General features: G+C 41.4%; 1 protein-coding gene across 1 annotated transcript in view; it reads left to right on the top strand.

Moving 5' to 3' along the window:
• LOC114029467 (coiled-coil domain-containing protein 27-like) overlaps window positions 1-24132 on the top strand; it is a 44199-nt gene that overhangs the window by 14935 nt on the left and 5132 nt on the right. Inside the window, exons 2-11 of the mRNA XM_027843913.1 lie at window positions 5257-5464; window positions 7854-7976; window positions 12353-12492; window positions 14057-14230; window positions 14406-14474; window positions 17016-17255; window positions 19650-19893; window positions 21494-21624; window positions 21821-21898; window positions 22532-22744. Of these exons, the coding sequence (XP_027699714.1) occupies window positions 5257-5464; window positions 7854-7976; window positions 12353-12492; window positions 14057-14230; window positions 14406-14474; window positions 17016-17255; window positions 19650-19893; window positions 21494-21624; window positions 21821-21898; window positions 22532-22744 (1620 nt within the window). The remainder of the gene's footprint in view (window positions 1-5256; window positions 5465-7853; window positions 7977-12352; window positions 12493-14056; window positions 14231-14405; window positions 14475-17015; window positions 17256-19649; window positions 19894-21493; window positions 21625-21820; window positions 21899-22531; window positions 22745-24132) is intronic.

Genomic DNA, 24132 nt, shown 5'->3' with positions numbered 1-24132 from the left:
ATATACAGATAATAATGAAGCAGCCTCCTTCCCACAGGACAGGACAGGCATTGCTAGCCTGCCACAGGTGGAGAGGCCCCAAAGGCACTGGTCAGAGAAAGGTCACTGTTCCTGTCACTGGTCAGCTAGGTAGGCATGTTTTTATAGCCCTTTGGACATAGCTCTAAATTGCTCTACAGAACGGTTGAATCAGTTCACAACTCCACCAACAGTTCATTAAAATATCTCATTTTTCCCACATCCCCTCCAACATTTCTCACTTTCCTTTTCTGTCCTATTAGCCAATCTAATAGGTATGAGGTAGTACCTCAGAATTGTTTTAATTTGCATTTCTCCAGTCAATAGTGAGTTGGAGCATTTCTCATATACCTATGGATATCTTTGATTACTTCATCTGAACACTGTTCATATCTTTTGATCATTTATCAATTGAGAATGGTTTTTATTTTTGTAAATTTGACTCAGTTCTCTATATGTTTGAGAAATAAGGCCTTTATCAGAGAAACTTGTTTCAAAATTTTTTCACAGTTACAATTGCTAGCTGTATTTCCTTCCATCTCCCCTGCCCCTCCTTGTTTATTCTCTTTCTCCTTTCACTCTGTCCCTCTTCAAAAGTGTTTTGCTTCTGACTACCCCCTCCCCCAATCTGCCCTCCCTTCTATCACACACCCCCCTTATCCCCTTCCTCCCCTACTTTCCTGTAGGGTAAGATAGATTTCTATACTCAACTGAGTGTGTATGTTATTTCCTCTTTAGGCCAATTCTGATGACAGTAAGGTTCACTCACTCCACCTCATCCTCCCCCTCTTCCCCTCCACTATAAAATCTTTTTCTTGCCTCTTTTATGTGAGATCATTTATCCCATTCCACCTCTCCTTTTTCCTTTCTTCCAGTACATTCCTCTCTCACCCCTTAATTTTATTTTTTTAGATATGATCCCTTCATATTTAACTCACACCTGTGTCTCTGTCTATATATACTCCTTCTAACTGCCCTAATAATGACAAAGTTTTTATGAGTTACAATTATCATCTTTCCATGTAGGAATGTAAACAGTTTGACCTTATTAAGTCCCTTGTGATCTCCCTTTCCTGTTTATCTTTTTATGCTTCTCTTTGAGTCTTGTATTTTAAAGTCAAATCTATTCAGCTCTGATCTTTTCATCAAGAATGAATAGCAGTTCTTTTTGTGGTATCAAAGAATTGGAAATTTAGGAGATGCCCATCAATTGAGGGATGGCTGAAAAAGTTGTGGCATATGATTGTGATGGAATACTATTGTGCTACAAGAAATGATGAGAGCAACTAGGTGGTGCAACAGATGGAGTGATTGATCTGAAGTCAGAAAGACTCATCTTAGGGACAGCTAGGTGGCATAGTGGATAGAGCACTGGCCCTGAAGTCAGGAGAACCTGAGTTCAAATTCAGCCTCAGACACATAACACTTACTAGCTGTGCGACCCTGGGCAAGTCACTTAACCCCATTGCCTAGCTAAAAAAAACCCAAAAAACAAAAAAATGCCACAACTTTCTTAGGGGCAGCTAGGTGGCTCAGTGAATAGAGCACCGGCCCTGAAATCAGGAGCATCTGAGTTCAAATCCGGCCTCAGACCAAACATTTGACACTTACTAGCTGTGTGAACCTGGGCAAGTCACTTAACCCCAATTGCCTAAAAACAAACAGACAAACAAATACTCATCTTCCTGAATAAATTCGGCCTCAGACATTTACTAGCTGTATGATCCTGGGCAAGTCACTTAACCCTGTTTGCCTCAGTTTCCTCATCTGTAAAATGAGCTAGAGAAGGAAATAGTAAACCGCTCCATTATCTTTGCCAAAAAAAAAACCAAAAAACAAACAAAAAAAACCTCAAATAGTGTCATGAAGAATTGGACACAACTGAAAACAATTGAACAACAATGACATAAGAAATGATGAGCAGCATGGTTTCAGAAAAACCTGGGAAGACCTATATGAATTGATTCAGAATAAAGTAAGAAGAACCAGGAGGTCATTGTACATAGTAACAGCAATGTTGTAAAGATGTCAACTGTGAAAGACTTAGCTACTCAGATCAATACAGTGATGCATGACAATTCCAAAGGACTCATGATGAAAAATGTTATCTACATCCAGAGAGAAAACTGATGAACTCTTGAATGCCAATCGAAGTACACTTTTTAATCTTTGTTTTTCTTGTTTTTTTTTTTTTTGGCAACATGGCTAATGCATGATTTCATATGTATAATTTATATCATATTGTTTGCCTTCTCAATGGGTATGGGAAGTGTGGAAAGGAGGGAGATAATTTGAAATTCAAAAATTTTTAAAACAATGTTAAAAACACAAAATAATTTTTAAGAATTAATTTATTTATTTTTAGTTTTCAACATTCACTGCCATAAGCTTTTGAGTTTTAAATTTTCTCCCCCTCCCGCCCCTCCATCCTCCCCAAGATGGCATGCAATCTGATATAGGCTCTACATATAAATTCATATTAAACATATTTTCACATTAGTCATGTTGTAGAGAAGAATTAGAACCAATAGGAGGAACCACAAGAAAGAAGACACAAAACAAAACAGAAGAAAAAAAAAAGAACAAATAGTAAACTTCGATCTGCATTCAGACTCCATAGTTCTTCCTCTGGATGTGGATAGCATTTTCCATCATGAGACTTTTGGAAATATCTTAGCTCCTTGCATTGCTGAGAAGAGCTAAGTCTATCAAAGTTAGTCATCACACAACATGGTTGTTACTGTGTACAGTGTTTTCCTGGTTCTGCTCACTTCACTCAGCATCCATACAAGTCTTTCTAGGTTTTTTTTGAAGTCAGCCTGCTCATCATTTCTTATAGCACAATAGTATTCCATTGCATTCATATGCTACAACTTGTTCAGCCATTCCCCAGTTGATGGATATCCCCTCAATTTCCAATTCTTTGCCACCACAGAAAGAGCTGCTATAAATATTTTTGTACATGTGGGTCTTTTTCCCATTTTTATGACCTCTTTGGGATACAGCCCTAGAAGTGCCATTGCTGGGTCAAAGGGAAAAATAAATAATTTTTTTAAGGCAATTGGGGTTAAGTGACTTGCCCAGGGTCACACTGCCAGTAAGCGTCAAGTGTTTGGTCTGAGGCCGGATTTAAACTCAGGTCCTCCTGACTTCAGGGCCGGTCCTCTTTCTACTGCACCACCTAGCTGCCCCTAAAATAAATAATATTTTTTAAAAAAACAGTGATGCCCCCAAAATGAGGCCATTATAACTTTTTTTTTTAAATGCAAAGAAGAGAATGCTCAGAAGAAAGTACAAATGGGACAGATTTGAAAGTAATGTGTAGAATTTATTATATATATTATATAGTTTAAAGAAGTTTGAATTGGAGATTTATATTTCATATAAAATATTCTTTTTGTGTTTTTACTGTATGAAAATATTATTTTTTAGGTTTTTAAATTTGTGATTTTAAAATCAAATTCTTTAAAAAAAGAAAATGCCAAAGCTGTGACAGATTGAAAAAAATGTTTTTTTAAAGAATCGATAATGTGATATGGTCACCAAGAAAGCAAATGGCATTTTAGCCTGCCATTTAATTAAGATATGGATAGAATCCAGAATTAGGGAAATAACCCCCATTGTACTTTGCCCTGGTCTTACAAACATATGGGGTATTGCATTAAATTCTGAGCACTATATTTTTTTTATTTTTTATTAATTTATTTTAATTTATCAATAATCACATCCATATGCTTTTGAGTTTAAAATTTTTCTCCTCTTTCCTCCCCACCACCCTCCCCAAGATGGCGCACAATCTGATATAGGCTATACATTTACATTTGTATTAAACATATTTTCACATTAGTGATGTTGTTAAGTAGAAATTAAAACCAATAGGAGGAACCATCAGAAAGAGGAAACAAAACTCAACAGAAGAGAAAAAAAATAACAATTCGGCTTCCATAGTTCTTTCTTTGGGTGTGGATAGCATTTTCCATCACAAGGCCTCTGGAGATGTCTTAGATCCTTGTATTGCCAGGAAGGGTTGAGTTTATCAATATTAGTCATCACGCAACATGGCTGTTACTGTGTACAACATTCTCTTGGTTCTGCTCACTTAACTCAGCATCAGACCATACAAGTGTTTCCAGGTTTTTCTGAAGTCAGCTTGTTCATCATTTCTTTTTTTTTCTTTTTTTTTTTAGGCAATTGGGATTAAGTGACTTGCCCAGGGTCACACAGCTAGTAAGTGTTAAGTGATTGGTCTGAGGCTGGATTTGAACTCAGGTCCTCCTGACTTCAGGGCCGGTGCTCTATCCACTGCGCCACCTAGCTGCCCCCTTGTTCATCATTTCTTATAGCACAATAGTATTCCATCACATTCATATACCACAACTTGCTCAGCCATTCCCCAATTGATGGGCATCCTCTCAATTTCCAATTCTTTGCCACCACAAAAAGAGCTGCTATGAATATTTTTGTACATGTAGGTCCTTTTCCCATTTGTGTGATCTCTTTGGGATATAGCCCTAGAATCTGAGCACTATATTTAGAAAAGATATCTACAAGCTGTGCATTCAGAGAAGGGCAAACAAGATAGTGACAGGCTTAAGATCATTCATCTCAATTTCCCAAATATGTACTAAGCGTCTCCTATGTTCAAGGCAGTATGCTAGGTGTCAGGGATACAAAGATAGGAAACAGTCCTTTGTCCTTAAGGAATTTACATCCTACTTTACAACAACAATAAAGAGGTAAGTCTATAGAAAGTGTATAAACAAAACAGAATAATTTCATAAAGAATGGGAGAGATTGTTAATAACAGATGAGATCAGGGAAAGTTCTCTTAAAGGGACCTCATGCCATAGGAATATTAGCTGAAAGAAGTGAGCATATTTAGCATGGAGAAGGGAAAACTGGAGCGAAGACATAACAGTTGTCTTCAAGTATTTGAAAGGCTGTATTGGGAAAGATGGAAACTAGAAGCAGTGAGTAGATGATGGGGAGAAGCATATTTAAGCTTCATGAAAGAAAAACCTTCACAAACAACTCCAGCAAAATAGGATGGGCTGCCTTGGGAAGTAGTAGGTTAACCATCATGGGACATCTTAAAGTGAAGGCTGGAAAACCACTTATTGAGGAGGATGTAGAGAAAACAGGTTGGACAAGATGACCTCTGAGGTCTCTGCCAGCTCGCAGATTCTGTGATTTTATGCTCTGCTTCTAGTGACTGTCCTGACTTGCTTCATCTTTCAGGAGGAAGGCAGCAAGGGGAGTACAAATACCCTTGCTGGTGGAAGCCAAAGCTGGAGCAGTTCTGACAGGAGCAATGTGGCAGGCGGCAGTGCTGTCATCACCTGTGGAACTGGCTATCTTCCACTAATGCAGGATCTGCAGAAGGCCTTTCTCATGCGTGCTGAGTGCCCCAGGTTTAGCAATGTGTCAACTTCAACATCCCAGTGTGGTAAGTGCTGTGATTAAAGGGGGCTGCGGACGTGTATTTCTATCTGTGCCAAACTCACCACATTCCTTCTAGCATAGACCTTGTTCTCTCTTGAGAGTAGATTTGAGGTCAGAGTTAAGTATACTGAATAATTATAGGATCCCTTGAGGAGATGCTATCTGTATTCAACAGAAACAGAGTTGGATAAGTAGGATGGGAGGAAAGAAGGAAGGAGGGAGGAAGGGTAGGAAGGAAGGAAGGAAGGAAGGAAGGAAGGAAGGAAGGAAGGAAGGAAGGAAGAAGGAAGGGAGGGAGAGAGGAAGGAAGGAAAAAAGGTAGGGAGAAAGAAAGGAAGGAAGGAAGAAAGGAGAGAGGGAGAGAAGGAGGAAAAGAAAAGAGAGAAAGAAAGAAGGGAAGGGAGGAAGGAAGGAAGAAGGGAAGGGAGGAAGGAAAGGAGGAAGAAAGAAAGAAGGGAAGGGAGGAAGGAAGGGAGGAAGGAAGAAAGGGAGGGAGGGAGGGAGGAAGGAAGGAAGGACCAGTGCACCAGTACTTCTTCATGGAAGAAACCATTTTGGGCACTAGGGATATAAAGAGAAAAAAATTTTAAATAAATAAAAACAAGAGTTCCAACCCTCAGGTAGCTTACTTTCTACTTTCTATCTGTAGATACATAAATACAAAGTATATACAGAATAACACAAAGTCATTTCAAAGAGAGAGCTCTGGAAACTGGGAGAAATCAGGAAAAGCGTCATGTAGGAGGTAGCACAATAGGTGCTCTTTGAAGGAAGCTAGGTATCATTATCTCAACTCCCATACCCACTGATCAGGAGTATCTGAGTTCCCAGAGGTAGGCTGGTGATATCTCTCCTTCAAGGTTCTAGGGGTATCTTTGAGAGATTAGAGTTTATTCTCTCTAATGCTATTGGCTTGGACCTCTGCTGTGTATATTCCCTCTTCCCAAGATTATTAGTTGTGAATCATTTAGTTGGCAAGGCTTAAATAGTTTTTTAGAAAGGGGCATTTACCAAGGTGGCACAATATAAACAGTCAGTACAAAGCACCCCAAAAAAGTTTGTGACACACTTTCTCACAAGTACACACAGATACAGAGGAAAGTGGGCTCAAGCTCGGCAAGCCCACTTAGCAAATGATTTCAGCTCACAGTTTCTGTTTGCTGGAAGACTTTCTGATTTGTGAGGAGAGCAAATAGTTCCCCTTAAATATGGTAAAGCTATGTCCAACTCTCTTAGGCTTCTGATTCAGAAACTGCTGTCAATTGATTTGGGGACAGCACTAGACACTGACAGAAAAATGGCAGCTAACAGTAGGGCCAGGATCCTTCGAATCCTCTACAATGTAAAGGTCTTCCAGTTAAAGGCTGGTAGGAAGAGGAAAGGAGACCTGGCTAAGGCCATAGTTGAGACTTCTTCCTTCACCTCCAGGTGGTTCCTTCTCAGATTCAGCTGAACCTCCATACTCACTACAATTTGGGGGGGGGTTCCCCTTTCTCAACTCAATAGTTTATAGATGATCTCTGGAGGTATGACCAAGTTTGCCTGCTTTTTAGAACAGATTTCCAGTTTGGATTCATTTTACTTTACCTGATAGCTTTCAAAAAAATTTTGAAGTTAGTCTAAGATCTTTTGATTGACTGATTCAAATATGTTCTCAACAGAATCTCATAGGATCTTAGGGTCATAGTTTTAGAGCTTGAAAGGACCCCAGAAGTCATCTTGTCCAACCCCCTTTGAGACCCATAGTGGTCAAGTCAGTTGACCAAAGTCATTGTAGGAGACAAGGGAAAAAACCAGTACTTGGACTCACATCACCTAATTCCAAATCCAGCCCTCTTTCCACTTACTCAAGCAAGTTATATATCTGGATTGATATTCAGGTACTAATAGGATCAGATGACAGAAATTCTGAGTTCCTTTCCAACTGTGAGACCATATTTCTCCTCCTTTTATTATTTTATTTATTACTCCAGGCCTTTACATTGGCTAACCTCAGTGTCTGAAATGTTCCCTTTCTTCCCCTTTTGCTTTGTAAAATCCTTTACTTCCTTCAAGGCTAAGCTCAAGCACTACCTTCTACGTGTAGCCTTTCCTGATCTTCCTAACTGTCTGTCCCTCCAAACACCTTGTCCTGATTTTGCATTTATTTTGTAAATACTTATCTGTGTGTGTGTGTTGTCTCCCTATCAAATATAAATGCCATTTGGGCAAGGACCATCCCATGTTAGTCCTTGCATCTCCTGCACCTAACACAGTGCCTAGCACATCATAGGTGCTTAGTAAATGCTTGATTATTTAATTGATTGACTAGAAATCCAGCAAAAGGCCATATACAGTAGGTATTTAGAGTGTATTGAATCGAAATTAATTAGAAAACTTCTAAACCTTCCCAGGACCAGGTTTGATTACTGTGTCTGAACTGCCCAGTGGAACATACTTCAAGAACATCAACGACGAGAACTGGAAAATGACAGATGAAACATCATTCTTGAACATTTTAAAGACAACTGAAACCGGTAAGAAGTTGAATCAGCTCCAAGCGTGATGATAGGGTCTGTCCCTGGTATTTTCCTATATCTCTCTTCAGTTCCTGTTTGCGTGTAAATATGTATCCTGGGCTCCCTTTCACAATTCAATGAGCCTTGGCTAAGTTGTTAGCTGATTATGCTTAAGTCTCCCCATCTGCAAAGGTATTTGAATTTTAACTGGATTTTTTTCTGTGATCATTGCTTTTCTCCTTCCTCACAGACATGCCTCCATTGACTTATAGTTTTGCATGTTTGGGTCATTGATAAAACCATAGTTGAAGATGTTGTCAGCTGGTAAAAGAAGGTCAGGATTATCTGTGCATCTTAGGGATTGTATAGCCTTGCTTGTCCAAGAATGATCTGTGAATGTGACATATATTGTATCTAGCTACTCATTTTGGGATGATGTAGGGTGACATTGTAACCAAAAAAAATTGCTGAGAATTGGGCTTATAGAGATTCCTGTTTTATGCATCTCTCACTATAGAGCGAACTTGCTCTAGGGATTAAAAGATGAAAAGCGTGCTAGTTGTGTTAAGGAGCACAGTTCTCTGTACCTACTTGTAGTTTCTGCTCTGTCTGCAACATGGCAAGATTGCCTGTACCCAACAAGCTTATCATTTAAGCCAGGAGGTCTCCAAACACTGTAGCTGTGTCTTCCCTTTTGCAGCTGGCTACTCAGTCACTTACAAGAAGAGTAAAATTGTTTGTGTTAGACTACATATTGTGCATCCCTCTTGTCTTTGCTTGGGAGAACACAAAGCCCTGCTCTATTGCCCAATGTCCCCAAGTCTTATGGAAAAATCCCCGTTTGACAAAGACTTCATCTTTTCAGATGGATTTATATGAGCTTTTCTTTTTGATGGAAAATGAGGACAACATAATCCCATTATGTTCCCCATTTTTCTCTGGCTTCTAAGTCAAACTCAGTTGTTAACTGTGTATATCAGATCCCCTCAGATACCTGATGACATCTACTGCTTCTGTTTCCTTTGGGTGGAATACTGGTTGGAACAGAGTGCACTCACGACACCGAGTTACTTACCAGCTCAGAAATTACCTTTACGTGATATTGATCAAATCATCATAGAAATGTAGAGATTCAGGGGCAGCTAGGTGGCACAGTGGATAAAGCACCGGCCCTGGTGTCAGGAGAACCTGAGTTCCAATGCGGCCTCAGACACATGATACTCACTAGCTGTGTGACCCTGGGCGAGTCACTTAACCCCGATAGCCTTGGGTGGAAAAAAAAGAAATGTAGAGATTCCCAATAAGGGGATCAGAACTATTGAGTTTGGGATTAGTCCTATATGATGGACTAGGTATAACAGTTGAGATGGTTACTCATATAATCGAATACATTTCTGTAATATCATACATATACATATATAATATTATAAACATATGCACACATATTGTATATAATATATACATATACATAAACATCCATATATACATATACTTACATATATACATACATGCATATATAATATGTGATTGTATGAAACTACATTTTTCTTTGTTTAATGCCATTCACCGTTGTTTCTGAAAAGTTTTTTTAATTGTTCATAAAATGTTGACATACATGCTGTTATGTACTGTTCTTCATATATTAATTACATATGTAAGATGTATTATTGATGTATTGGCACATGCATGATTTCACAAATATGGCTTCAGACACTTACCAGCTGTGTGACACTGGGTAAGTCACCTAACTTCTATTTGGTTCAGTTTCCTCTTCTGGAAAATGGGGATAATAATAGCACCTGCCTCCCAGGGTTGTTGTGAGAATCAAATGACATGATAATTGTAAACCACTTAGCACAGCACCTATACATGGTAAAGCACTATATAAACATCAGATATTTTTTGTTACTATTGGGTCTCTTTAGAGAATAGTTTGCAATACGTGTCACTGCCTGGGCCAGACCACTTCTCTGCCTAGCTGGCCCTTCCAGCTCTCCTGCTGGGCAAAGTCATTTCTTTGCTGCTCTCGGGCCACCGAAACAGTGAGAAACTCATTTATTACACAGGCACCCTGGCAGGGTGCTGAAAAAAGTGATATACTCTTTAAATGATCAGCAGTTGCCTTAAGCAAGAGAAATGTCAATCTCTGCTCTGTTCCGGGGTTTGCAGCACTTTCTCTTTTTTTCAATCTATATGTAGTGACTCAGTATCTAGAATGCTGAGCCTGAATTAAGGAGGGCCTGAGTTCAAAGCCAGCCTCAGACACTTGACACTTACTAGCTGTGTGACCCTAGGCAAGTCACTTAACCTTGATTTGCTTCAGTTTCCTCAACCATAAATGGGGGATAATAATAGTACATACCTCCTAAGGTTGTTGAGGATCAAATGAGATAATAATTATAAAGCACTTTGCCCAGTGCCTGGCACATAATAGGTGCTGTATAAATGTGAGTTATCATTATCATCATCATCATCATCATCATTAGTGATGGGGTCTTTCCCCATCCAGATCTTCAAATAGAAAGGAATTCTGTTTTGTTCAATCTACCCTCGGCAAAGCCAATTGTCTTCTTTTTTAAAAAAAAATTAATTTATTTTTAGTTCTTAACATTCACTTCCATAAGCTTTTGAGTTTTAAATTTTCCCCCCTTCCCTCCTCACCTCCCTCCCCAAGATGGCGTGCAATCTGATATAGGCTCTACATATATATATATTTTTATTAAACATGTTTTCACATTAGTCAAGAAGAATTAGAACAAATGGGAGGAACCATGAGAAAGAGGAAATAAAACAAACAAAAAAAAGAGAGAAGGCAAATAGTCTGCTTTGATCTGCATTCAGACTCCATAGTTCTTTCTCTGGATGTGGATGGCATTTTCCATCATGAGTCTTTTGCAGTTGTCTTGGGTCCTTGTATTGCTGAGAAGTCAGTCTATCAAAGTCAGTCATCACACAATGTGGCTGCTATTGTGTACAATGTTCCCCTGGTTCTGCTCCCTCCACTTTGTATCAGTTCATGTGAGTCTTTCTAGGGTTTTCTGAAGTCCTCCTGCTCATCATTTCTTATAGCACAATAGTATTCCATCACATTCATATACCGCGACTTGTTCAGCCATTCCCCAATTGATGGGCATCCCCTCAATTTCCAATTCTTTGCCACCACAGAAAGAACAACTAGAAATATTTTTGTACATATGGAGTCAATTGTCTTCTCACAGCAACGGAAGTGCAAAATTTTTCTTCCCCCCTCTATTTCTCCTCCTTCATACCTGAGGGGATAGTAGAGAGCAATACACTTTTGATGGGTTTCCAATTTCTCAGACTGTAGATGGCTCTGTTGTTGTTGTTCAGTCATTTTCCAGTTGTGTCTGATTCTTCCTGACCCCATTTGGGGTTTTCTTGGCAAAGATACTGGAGCGGTTTGTCATTTCCTTCTCCAGTTCATTTTACAGTTGCGGAACTGAGGCAAACAGGGTAAAGTAACTTGCCCAGGGTCACACAGCTAACTGAGGCTGGATTTGAATTTGGGAAGATGAGTCTTCCTGACTCCAGATCGGGCATTCTACCCACTGTACCATCTAGCTGCCCTGAAACATGGTGCTAGAGAACGGTAAACTCAGCCTATTCTCCATACATAAAGCAGCAGGATTCGCCACTCTTATCTTGAACCAATCAGCTCTTGGCAAAACAATGCCTCTTTTCCAATCTATATGGGTCCCAACAGAATAGCTGCCAAGTCACCCTGCCAACTGAGTTCCTATCAGTTTCTGTCTTGTCTTCTAAAGGAAATTCTCCTTTACTATTAATGCCTTTTGTTAACGACCCCTCCTTGTATTCAGCTTCCTTGTATTTCTTTCCTTTCCCTTTTTTTTTGTATTTCTTCTGTCTATATTTTCTAAGGCAGGATTTCTTAACATGGGATCTGTGAACTTTTTTTTTCCCCCCAAAATTTTTTTTACTCTTTTTCAATACTGGTTTCTTTTGTGATCTTCTGTGATTTTGAGATCCCTTGTGATTTTATGTGATGCATTTAAAATTACTATTCTTTGAAGGTATCCATAAGCTTCACCAGACTGCCAAAGGGGACACACAAAAGAGATTACAAACTCCATCCTAATGCCTAAAACACAGCCCTATCATCAGTAGTGACCCTCAGTAACATGATAAGTGTCCATCCATATCCGTCCTTATATAATTTTCCCACTGCCCTCGAAGAAATTTGTTTGTTTTCTTTTTTAATTTTTAGTTTCTCAGTTCTAACCTTTAAAACTCTGAAAACAGTCCCATGCAAATAAACTGATGGAACACAATTCCCTACACCAATCTAAGGTAGATTAGAAATCCTTAATGTGCTAGAAGAAATGGGAGCAATGACGCTCTTCTTTTCTTTTTAGGCAGAAAGCTCACATTTAGCAAGAGTGCCTGTGAATTCCAAAGCGTAAGCGAAAGCTACGAGGATCTCAGTTCCCAGAAAGTAATGAAGAGCCCCCAAAGCTGGAAGCTTCCTTGGTATGCTACTGTGATTCAGGAGAAGGTAAGCTGGTCCAAGGCTCTGATTTCCATGGAGCATTCTTCACGGAGGAGGCCTGTACCCCAGGGCCCTTGGGAGGAAGGGCCTGTGTAAACTGTAAAGCGCTATAAATATAGGTGCCATTATCATTACAAACTGTAAAGTGCTATAGATACAGGCCATTTTTACTGTTAAGCAAAAAGCATTTATTTAGCTGCTACAATGGGTCAAAAATTGTGCTAGGCTCTGGGGAGACAAAGACAGAAATGAAACTATTCTTGCTCTCAAGGAAGGCATTCCATTCCATTGGAAGAAACAACATTGAAGACATCTATGTACTCATTATCTTTCCCCCTAAACCCATCCATCTTTTGAACTTGTCTATTACTGTTGAGAACGCCACCATTATCCCTGCAGCAACCTAGGTCTGCAACCTCAACCCCTTACACTCCCCTTCCCCCACATATCTAATCAATTACCAAATGTTATCATTTTTTTCTCTGCCTTTTTGCTTGGACATATCCCTTTCTCTCCACTCACACAGTGACCACTGTAGTCCAGGCACTCATCACCTTTCGCCTGGACTGTTTCATGGCCTTCTAATTGGTCTCCTAGGCTCAAGCCTCTTCTAGCTCTATCCCACCCTCCATAGAGCTGCCAAAGTGATTCTCCTAAAGCATAGATCTGATGGCGTGAGCCCCTCCCCATTTCCCATGTTACCTTTAGAATCCAATATAAACTTGGGTATCTAAAACTCTTCACAACCTGGCCCTTTACTATTTTTCCGATCTTCTTAGTAATTACTCCCCCCCTCCACTTCATTTCTCTATTCTCAGTTTCCTCAGCTATAAAATGGGGAGAAAGTACTTACTTAGCACAGTGGCTGGTGCATAGGAGGGACTTAATGAATATTTTTTTCCCTTTCTTTTATGGAGATGAAATCTTAAAAACTATTTGGGGGATGCTTTTGGAAGTCAAAGATCAGCTCTATGGTGGGTCTCCAATATCTCTAAGGCCAAGTTTAAAAAAAAATCACAAGACTTGGTAAATGATTGGTTATGTGTACAGGATGAGAGGGTCAAGGAGTATTCTGAGTTTGGAAATCTGGGTGACTGGAAGGAGAATGGTGCCCTCGACAGAAATTGGGAAGCTTTAAGAGGGGGAATCGGTTTCAGGAGAAGATCATGAGTTTTGTTTTGGACTTGTTGGGTTTGAGCTGTCTACTGGGCATCCAATTTGAAATGCCATGGTGGCAGTTGGCAAAGTGGGACTCCAGCTCAGAAGACAGTGGGTCTTGCTCCTTGGGCCTCAGAGGGAAATTTGAGAAGCAAGGAGTAGAAGTGTAATGATATCAGGAATGAATTCCACACGTTGGGAGCCACCCCCAAGTGGAAGGGACTGCTAGAAAGGTGGGAGATGTCCCCTCCTTGAAGGTCTCCAAGAAGAGTCTGGATGACCCTATGGGGGCAGGTTTGTTGTAGAGACGGTGCCTTCTCTGGTAGGGCAGTGCTCCGTGGCCACTGAGGTTCCTTTTGGAGATTCTGTGACGAGTTCCCATTTACCAAGGATGGTGTGGTTCTCTTGCCAGGATAGGCACTTGGTCATGATGAAGGATGAGGTCAGGCGGCTTACGGCCTTAGAGGAGGCTTGCCTGAAGAAAGATAATGAGCTCGCCCAACTCAAAGAAGAAGTGAAAGACCTACAGAAACGGCTGCAATTCCTGAGTGAAGTCCGGGGAGTAGAAGTGAGCCTCAGGGGAAAGGTGAGTGGGCCCCAGGAGGAGACGGCCCACACTGGAAGGGGAGATGAGAGAAAATCACAGGGCTGCACGGTCTTTGCAAATGACCCCTTTGGTGTACTGCTGACTCCACAGGCCAGCTGGCAGAGCTGTGTTGGTCTTCTGGAAGCTGACCCTCTCCCACCTTTGCTTTTCTTAGGTCTCAGGCAAGAGCAGAGAAGTCAGTGGTGTGGTGGGCAAAATGCAGGACCTGGAGCAGGACCAGAAGGTACATCCTCCCTTTGATCATATTTGTCCCATCTTGGGGCTTTTCTGGGACTCTAAGCACATCATTTAACCCCTGAGGACCCCCAGGCAACTATTGGGGTTGCTGATCTAACTTAATTGAAGGGGTTTTTTTTTTTTGTTTTGTTTTTTTTGTTTGTTTTGTTTTACTTTTTGGCGGGGCAATCGGGGTTAAGTGACTTGCCCAGGGGCACACAGCTAGTTAAGTGTCTGAAGGGGTTTTCTTGCTGAGACCTCCCTACATAGCTCCTGTTTCTTCCCCACCTCTTATCAATCAGTAAACATTTATTAAGCACCTACTACACGCTGGGCACTGTGCTGAGTGCTGGGAATACAAAAAGAGGCAAAAGATAGCCCCTGTCCTCACAGAGCAATCATACCCCAACGCAGAATTGCTGTGAGGAAAGCGCTTTGTAAGCCTTGAAACACTACAGATATATGACCTGTTGTAAGCGCTAATGAGGGACAGCATGGCATGGTGTGGGTAGAATGTGGTAACGAGAGTCAGAATGTCTAGGTTCAAATCCTAGCCTGTCTTCTATGACCATGGGGAAATTCCTCAAACCTCTCTGAACTTCAAGCATTTGCCCTGGTATCTGTCTTCTAAATTCTGAATGGGGTGTAATATGCCTTTTGTGATTTCCCACAGTTGTTCAATTGGAGAAATCACAAATCCTTCCAGTGGTTGCATTTTATTACATGGGCATTAATAGTGATGATCATATTAACATTAATTTAACATAACAGTCATAATTAACATTATTGTCATAATGTATAATCATCATAATATAGTGTTATAATCTACTATTTTCTTTAGGATTTTTGCATCCATAGTCAATAATGAAATTGGTCTATCATTTTCTTTCTTCGTTTTCACTCTTCCTGGTTTAGGTATCAGTATCATATTTGTTTCAAAAAAGAGTTTGGTAGGACTCTTTCTTTGCCTATTATTTCAGAAAATTTACTTAATATTGCAATTAGTTGGTCTTTAAATGTTTGATAGAATTCACTTGTAAATCCTTCCAGTCCTGGTGCTTTTTTTCTTAAGAAGTTCATTTATGGCTTGTTCGATTTCTTTTTTCTAAAACAGGTCTATTTAGATATTCTATTTTTTCTTCTGCTAATCTAGGCAGCTTACATTTTTGTAATTATTCTTCTATTTCACTTAAATTGTTCAATTTATTGGCATATAACTGGGCAAAATAACTCCTTGTAATTGCTTTGACTTCATCTTCGTTAGTGATATAATCACCCTTTACACTTTTAGGGCTAGTGATTTGGTTTTCTTCTCTCTCTTTTTTAATCATATTAACCCATGGGCATATTAACAAGCAAGGGCAAAATCAATAGAAAAGGTAGGTAGAAGGCTGGACTCAGGGTAGGTAGCTTGCAGGGGTAAAGCCCTTCTCTTTGAGTGCAAGATTCTGCCTTTGTGAAGTGAAGGGATTGAATCAGGTGATCTCTGAAGTCCCTTCAGTTGTATAAAGCCATCATCCTCTGAGACAGTTTTCATTACCCAATCTACTGGCAAAGCGTCCCGCAGACTTTCGTCCATCTCCTTGGAGAAATAGAATCAGAATCACAGAAGGTCAGAGCCGGGAGAGACCTTAGATACCAAAGGAAGGCATTGTTCTGAAAACCTCTGAGGTCCCTTTTAGCCATGCTCTGATGATCTAGTCCAATCCCTTCGTGCTAGAGTTGGGGAAACTGAGGCCAGAAAAGGCTAGAACTTACTTAGGCCCTCCTAGACCAGCCCTTTTTACCTGATACCTTGCTGCCTCTGAAGCAGATGAGTTGACAGATAGACTTTTTCTTACAGACTGCTGTTTCTTCAACCTGACCACCTTTCTGCCCATGGACTTAGCTTTACACTCAGGGCAGAGCCCAGGCAATTGGAGAATAACTCAAAACCATGTTTTCCACCCATCTATGGGGCAGGCCAGGAAGCAACACCCAGAACATGTTTAATTTCCTTGCTCACCACTGGGACTGTTAGATAGGTGTGAAATGTCAAGGCATTCTGGGTAATAACATGCAAAAATAAGCAAATCCAATGTGGGTCCCCCTTAGTTCTCCAAATGAGTATGCTCATTACCAAAGGGCTGCTTGCTGTGACAGAGAGGAGGAGAGGACATCAGGGGCCACACCCCATGCTGGGCCTGCCTCATTTATTTAGAAGCCAGTCATCCTGGGCTGTGAGCTGGGACTAAAAGCTGAAAAGTTTGTGGTGTGGATGAAGGCTGACCTCTGTGTGTGTCCCCCTACTCCAGAAGTTCTAAACCTGGGGTCCAGGAACTTTTAAAATATATATTTTTTGATAATTGGATTTCAATATAATCATAATCCCACATATTTTATTTTATGCATTAAAAAAAATTCCCTAAGGAGGTGTCCCTAGTCTTCACTATATTGCCAAGGGGATCCAGGACACAGAAAAAGACAAAGAACTCCTGCCCTAAAGAAAAGTCATCCTCCAGATCCTTACCCACTTTTCACTTTGGACCCAACTGAATTCATCCCCTAGCCAGAAGATACCCTGATGGTTCCAGAGACCAAGCCAAGTATGGAAACCAGCGCTCTTTCCACCACAACTTACGAGGACACTGAAATCCAAGAAGACAGCATCATGTCGGAGGCAAGGGACGAAGGTTCCAAAGCAAGCATGGGCATTTACGTGCCCCTCCCACCCTGTGAGATAAGGCGGATCAGTGTCTCAGGGAGTACTGCCAAAGATGAAGAGGAGTTACTGAGATCTGCACAAGAGGTAAGATGTGGCCAGAGGGCGGAGAAGGGCTTCTGATGGGGTTGGCTGCCTCACCACATGAGTCTAGCCAATGGGGCATTTCTCAGCCCCTTCTCACCCAGCAATACTCCTCTCCAAAGTGTCATCCTTTGATAAGCCAGAGCAAGGCCAAGGGCTGGGTGAATGGAGTTTTTTGCTAGGATGCCAAATTCCAAGACAGGTACTATTGTATTGTTGCCATTTTACAGATGAGGAAACTGAGGGCAAAAGAGGTTCAGTGACTTACCCAGGGTCACACAGCTAGTGACTGTCTAAGGCTGGACTTGAACTCAGGTCTTTCTGACTCCAGGCCCAGTACTCTATCTACTGAACAGCCCCTTATAACATCTCTTTGGTTTCCATTGCCAGAGATGGCTTTTTTAACCCTGGCCAATGGTCATACAGATCTGTGCTCTTGGAAGTATGGATGGGCTCAGGGTAAACCCATCCTGCTAAAGAGAGAGGGGAGAAAAACAAGAAATAACAAGGCATGTCTTTCAGGGGCTAGGTCTGTAGCATCATCTTCTGAAAAGAATATGCATATTACTATGCCCATTATGTGCTGATTCAGTGTTTTGCTGAGTTGTCCTATGCTTGGCAAAGTTTAAGGTGAAATGCACAGAGTGCAGCATTCACAGTCAAAAAGGCCTGGATTCAAATCTTGCTTCTGATAATTACTAGCTATGTGACCCTCAGTATTGCCCTTGACTTCTCTGAGATAGTTTCTTCTTCTATAAAATGGGGACAAGCACAGAATTTCAGAGTTGACTGGCATCTCAGCAGCTGTCTAATCCAACCCCTACCCTACCACTAGAATGTCCACAACCAATGGTCAGCTAACCTTTGCTCGAAGTCAATGCCCACTCCACTTTTGGATAGTTCTGATTGTTCGGAAGTTGCTTTTTTTTTTAAAAAAAACCCATTACCAATTGTTGTCAAGAGGTTCCAGTGAGACAATGCCTGGAAAATACTTTGCAATAACATATAAATGTCAGTTATTACTGTCATAATGTCACGAGTCTTTTGGTGGGGTTGGGAGGGGCGTTTCCTTGACTCTATTTGTAACATTTTTAGTCTTGCAGCAATAGAAAGAATTAAGCCTCATAAGGAGCTCTCTAAAGCATTTCATGCTTGGGTCAGGTCCATCCACAAGAGATCTTATTAAAGCCACTCCATTCTGAATGTTTAGAGTGCTTCTGAGTGTGAAACCTGGACAAAAACCAACTTACCCCTTCCTAAGGCCTCACAACAGGTTACAGATTTCTGCCTCACTGATCAGACTCCTTATTCATTTCATCCCTCCATCCATCGATCCATCCATCCACAAACATTTATGCAGCATTTCCTTCATGCCTAGCACTGTGCTTGGTAATGTTTGAGATACAGAGTTTGTATAAAACACGTTACCTTCTCCTTCATGGATCTCATTGACACCGATGGATATATGAGATAAAATGATAATTGTGGAGGCACATCACATATAGTAGGTGCTTTAAAAATGTATGCTAGATTAGAGTGCAAAACAAAATGTCGTGTGACGTCAAAGGAGCACCTTTTGTTCTTAATGTCTCTTAATGAGATCTGAAGTAGTACATTTGGTTCTGGGCACCTTTTTTTTGTTTTTTAGGCAATTGGGGTTAATTGACTTGCCCAGGGTCACACAGCTAGTAAGTGTCAAGTGTTTGGTCTGAGGTTGGATTTGAACTTAGGTCCTCCTGATTTCAGGGCCAGTGCTTTATCTACTGCACCACCTAACTGCCCCCGTATTTTTCAAAGACATGGACAAGATGGAAAGCACCTAGAGACAGGCAACTAACTCAGTGAAAAGTCTCAAGTTTATACCACAGGAGGCTTGGCTGAAGAAACTGGGGATGTTTAGCTGAGAGACGTGAAGACTGAGTGTGAGACCTGGAGACTTGATAGCTGTGTTCAAATTTTTGAATGACCGTCTTGTAAAAAAAGGATTAGCTGTGTTCAACTTGGCCCCAGAGAGGAGAACTAGGAACAAGGTGTGGGAGTTGAAAAAAAAGGCTAATTTAATTTTGGGGTCTGGAAAAACTTCTTCACAATGAAAGACTCTCAAATAGGAATGGGTTGATTTGGAAGGTAACAGACTCCCTTTTCATTTGAGGTCTAGAAAGAATTTGGGGATGACTGCCTGGCAGAGATGCCATCAGAAGGGAATTCTTGTACAGATAGACATTCAATTGACTGAGATCCATTCCCACTCCTGAAATTCTGAGTGGTGCTCTATGGCAAAATCATTCCCCACTCTTTGGCTTCCAAGAGGATGAAAAACATGGAGAAATAATGACAGCTAATGAGAGATTGAAAATAGCGACCCTCCTCCCTGGCCTCACCCCCTTCTCTTCTCAGGTTCCTCAATTTATTGGAAAAATCCGAAAGCTGCCTCACCTCCCTGAGGAGTGTGACAGTGAAATGGAAGCCCAAATCATTGAGGAAGATGAGAAGGTGTCAGAAGAGGATATAGAAGTAATCGAGTATTTAGACAGGGAAGTAAAGGAAGAACTCTTGACCAGGATTAATGAGTATGAGCAGGTGAACATAGAGCTCCAAGCTGAGCTGGAAATCACAAGGAATGAGTATTCGATCATCGCAGGTATGATGCCATGTTGGGTTGCCAAGCCTAAATGGGCAGAAGACTCACTTTGAGTGCTCTGGGAAGTGGGGTACAGAGGATGGAGGGTGGGTGGCCCCTTTGACTGTCACTTTCTGGACACCTTGCTCACAGGGGCTGAGACAATCGAAACAGGTAGCAAGCAGGTTTGTTCAGAGGGAAGGGAGGAAGGGCACGCATGCTAGGCCAGTAGAGGCACTTCTAGAATTTGATCAGGACTTCCTAAAGGAAGGTAGAGGTGGACAGATGGTATGAAGAGATAGAGAGGAAAACGATGCCCCAGGATGGAAGTCTATGGTGTCTTATTGGGTAAGGGTGGGCCAGCTGGCATTGGTATCTCAGAGAGCACACAATGAACCTTTCTGCTCCTTGCCTTTCCTCTTCCTCCTTCTGTTCTTCATCTTCTCTCCCTCCCTCTTTGTCTTCTGTTTTTCCTTCTCTTTTTTCTCTTCTTCTTTCTCTTTGATTTCCCTTCTTTTTTTCTCTCTTTATTCCACTCTTCTCCTCCTCTCCATTTTCTCCTTCTTGCTAGTCTTCTTTCCTTCTTCTCTTTTTCTTCATTTCCTCTTTCTTCTCTCCTTCTTCCTGCTCTTCATTCTACTACTACTTTCTTCTCTCTCTCCTCTCCCTTCTAACCCTCATTTTCTCTTCTCATTTTCTTTCTTGTCCCACTTTTCTTCTTCCTATTTTTCTTTCTCTTCTTTCTCCCTTCCCTTTTTCTTTTTCCTTTCCTCTCTTATTCTTCTCTTTCTCTTTATTCTTTCCCTTTTCCCCTTTCTCCCTCTTTATACTCTTTTTTCTTTCCTTCTTACTATTCTTCCTTTCACTTTCTTTTTTCCCTCTCTATTTCTTCCTCCTCTCCATTTTCTCCCTCCTGCTACTCTTCCTTTTCTCTTTCCATGCTCTCCTAATGCTTTTTTTCTTCTTTTCTCTTTCTTTTTACTGTCCTCCTTCCCTCTTCACCGTTTCCCTGTTCTTCTTTCTTTTGTCTCCCTCTTGCTCCTTTGTTTTCTTTCCTTTTCCTCCTAACCTTTTTCTTTTCTCAATTTCTTTCTTCTTCCCCTTCATCTTTTTTCTTTCCCTCTCCATTCTCTTTTTCTCTCTCTCCTCTTTCTTCATTTCTCCTCTTCCTCCTTCCTCTTCTCTTTTCATCCTCTTCCTCTTTTTCTTATCTTCTCTCTTTTCATCTTCTCCCTTCCATTTCCTTCCTTTTCCTCATTCCCTCCCTCTTGTTAGTTACTCTTTCTTCTCTCTCTCTTTCCTTTCCCTCTCAACTGTCTTCTGCCTCTTTTTTTGTCCTTTTCTTTCTTCTTGTCCTCTTTTTTCTTCCTCTTCTTTCTGTCCCCTTCTCTCTCTTCATTTTCTCCCTCTCCCTTCTCCTTTTCTTCCTTCTCCCACTCTCTCTTCCTCCTCTTCCTCTTCCTGTTTTCCTCTTCATCTTTCCTTCCTCTCTTCTCCCTTTTTCCTTTTCATCCTCAACCTCTCCTTTATTTTCTTTGCCTTGTTCTCTTCTTATTCCTCTTTATTTTTTTTTCTTCTGGCTACTCTTTCTTCTCCTTCTCTTTTACTTTTACTCTTTCAGGAACTATTTTGTCATTACAAAGACAAGTGGATTTCCAGGAATCCCAACTGCAAAAAACTACACTGGAAAAAGAAACCCTGCAAAAGGAACTCCAAGAAAGGAAAGCTCAGCTTCAAGCCATGTCGGACAAGGTTGTAGCCCCCTTCGGACCAGCATGACCCTCAGTCTTAGGGCCCAGGAAGCTGCTTCCTACTCATTCTATTACCCAATAAGCACATGTCTACTGAGTTCCCATTGGGTTCAGCACCGTACCAGACCTGCTCCTGGGTCTTAGGACCCCAGGGAAGCAGCTGCCACACTGAACATCCTCCTTCCTTTGTCTTTTAGTTTGCCAGCCTCCGAGAAGAAAGAAAACATGAAGAAATGATGGGCATCATTGAGAAAGACAATCTTAACCTCAGACAGGTCTGAGTATTGTTAGATTGAAAATATCATTGTCATTCTTGCCATAGGCTAAATCCTGTTACAACCAACACAATTGAAGGCTAAAAATCTCTCTATGACAAAAGAATTCCCAAGCACCAATCGCTGGTGCACTTGTTTTAAGTAATTATGGCTAACATTTCTATAGCACTTTATAGTTTATAAAGTGCTTTATATACATTCTCTCATTCAGCCCTCACAAAAGTCCTGGGATGTAGCCAGGTTTCGTTATCCTCATTTTAGAGATGAGGAAATTGAGGCACAGAGAGATTTGCCCAAGATCATACGGCTTATAAGTATCAGAGGTGAAATTTGAATCCAAGTTTCCTAGATCCCAAAACCAGCACTCTATCCACCAGGTGATTCGTTATCACAAAAACCTAGCACAATTTAAAAGAAAAAAAAAGGAGAATATAGACAGTCTCGGAATTCACTGTAGCAGGATTTGACTGGTAGCCAAAACATACGAATGCTAGTAGGGACTGGCCAGCAATGTGGGAGACATTGAATTTGATCTGTTTTAAGCTACTTAGACTTGACCTCACCCCCCCCCAAGCTTGTCTTTAGACTAGGGGTTTGGTCTGTCCTCCATTTATCTCTTAGTTCTTCCCCTAGCATGTAGCTGAGCTGGAGTTTGAACTAAGGAAGAAGGAAGAGGTCATCTCGGAGTATGACAGCAAGATCAATCACCTGGAGGCCCAGGTGAATGTAGATCAAAACCACATGCGACGGCAGGAGCAGATCCAGGAGGACCTCCAGAACCGCTATGAGGAAATGAAGCTCTCTGAGCAGGAGTACCGAGTGCTCCTGGAGATTTGCCAAGCCAGGGTAAAAGCTATTTGCTCCTGCCCAGGACCTCCCTTACACATAGGGAGATGGGGCGGGGCGGGGTCTGGGATCCCTGGAGCTCCTTGAGCACTAGCTTGCAAGCAAAGTCAGATGACTATGAGAATCAGTGAGCCAGTCAATCAAGAAGCATTTATTAAGCACCTACTATGTGCCAGGCCGTGAGCTACATGCTGGGAGATGCAAAGAAAGACAAAAGACGGTCCCCACTCTCAAGGAGCTCATAGCCGAATGGGAGAGACAACAGATAAACATCTATATATACAGACCAAATATATACAGGAGAAACTGGAGATAATCAACATTGACACGAAGAGGGGTTGGGAAAGACTTCTTGGAGAAGGTGGGATTTTAGCTGTGTCTTGAGGAAGCCAGGGAGGCTGTGGGATGGAGATGAGCTGGGAGAGAATTCCAGGCAGGGACACAACCCCTGAAAATGCCCAGTCAGAAGATAGAGTGCCTTAGGAGAAGGAGTGGTGTGACTGGAAGGAGTAAGGTGTAAAAGTACTCTCATAGTCTGTTTCCTCTCTTCCTATTGGCAAGCTTCTGAACAAAGCTAGAGGAGGTCATGTAATGGGTCGCCCAGTTCCATTACAAATTTATGTCATTTGATTTCAGCTGGTCCTCATTGCAGCGAAGCAATGCTCTTACATTTCCCTAATTGATTCTCTATGCCCTTCCCACAGTAGATGTTCTGTTTCTCTATTTGAAGCTCCCACATGGTCCTTTCTCCCTCTTCTCAGTACTGCTGAAGACGCTACCTCATATTTTCTGGAGAAAATAGAAGTCATTCCATGTATTCCTCCTTTTCTCCTTCTTTACATCTCAAAACTCTTTGACACCATTCTCTTATTTCTCCCTCTACCCTAGTCTCTAATGATCCTTCTCCTCTAAGACCGTCTCCTTGTCCCATGTACCCTTCATCCCACACCCTCCCATCTTCTCCAGAAGATCAGCCCCATAATCCTCCACTTCTCTAATGTTCAACTCTCTCCTATCAGTTCCTTCCCTATTTGCTGCAAGCATGCTGACATCCTCTCGAGCCTTAAAAAACCCTCACCAAGGGCAGCTAGGTGGTGCAGTGGATAAAGCACTGGCCCTGAAGTCAGGAGGACCTGAGTTCAAATCCGGCCTCAGACCAAACACTTGACGCTTACTAGCTATGTGACCCTGGGCAAGTCACTTAACCCCAATTGCCTAAAAATTAAAAAAAACACCCCCACCTGACTCTCTCATTTCTTCAAACTGTCATCCTATAGCTCATTTCCCTTTCACAGCTAAACTCCTAGAAAGAGTTACCTACTCTCCTGGCCTCTGATTCCTCTCTTCTCACTCATTTCCCAAACCTTTACAAAATCTTTTGGACCTCA

Source organism: Vombatus ursinus, unplaced genomic scaffold, assembly GCF_900497805.2.
Source record: "Vombatus ursinus unplaced genomic scaffold, bare-nosed wombat genome assembly UNPS02014932.1, whole genome shotgun sequence".
In the NCBI taxonomy this organism is placed as follows: Eukaryota; Metazoa; Chordata; class Mammalia; order Diprotodontia; family Vombatidae; genus Vombatus; species Vombatus ursinus.
This window is presented reverse-complemented; position numbering and strand designations above follow the sequence as displayed.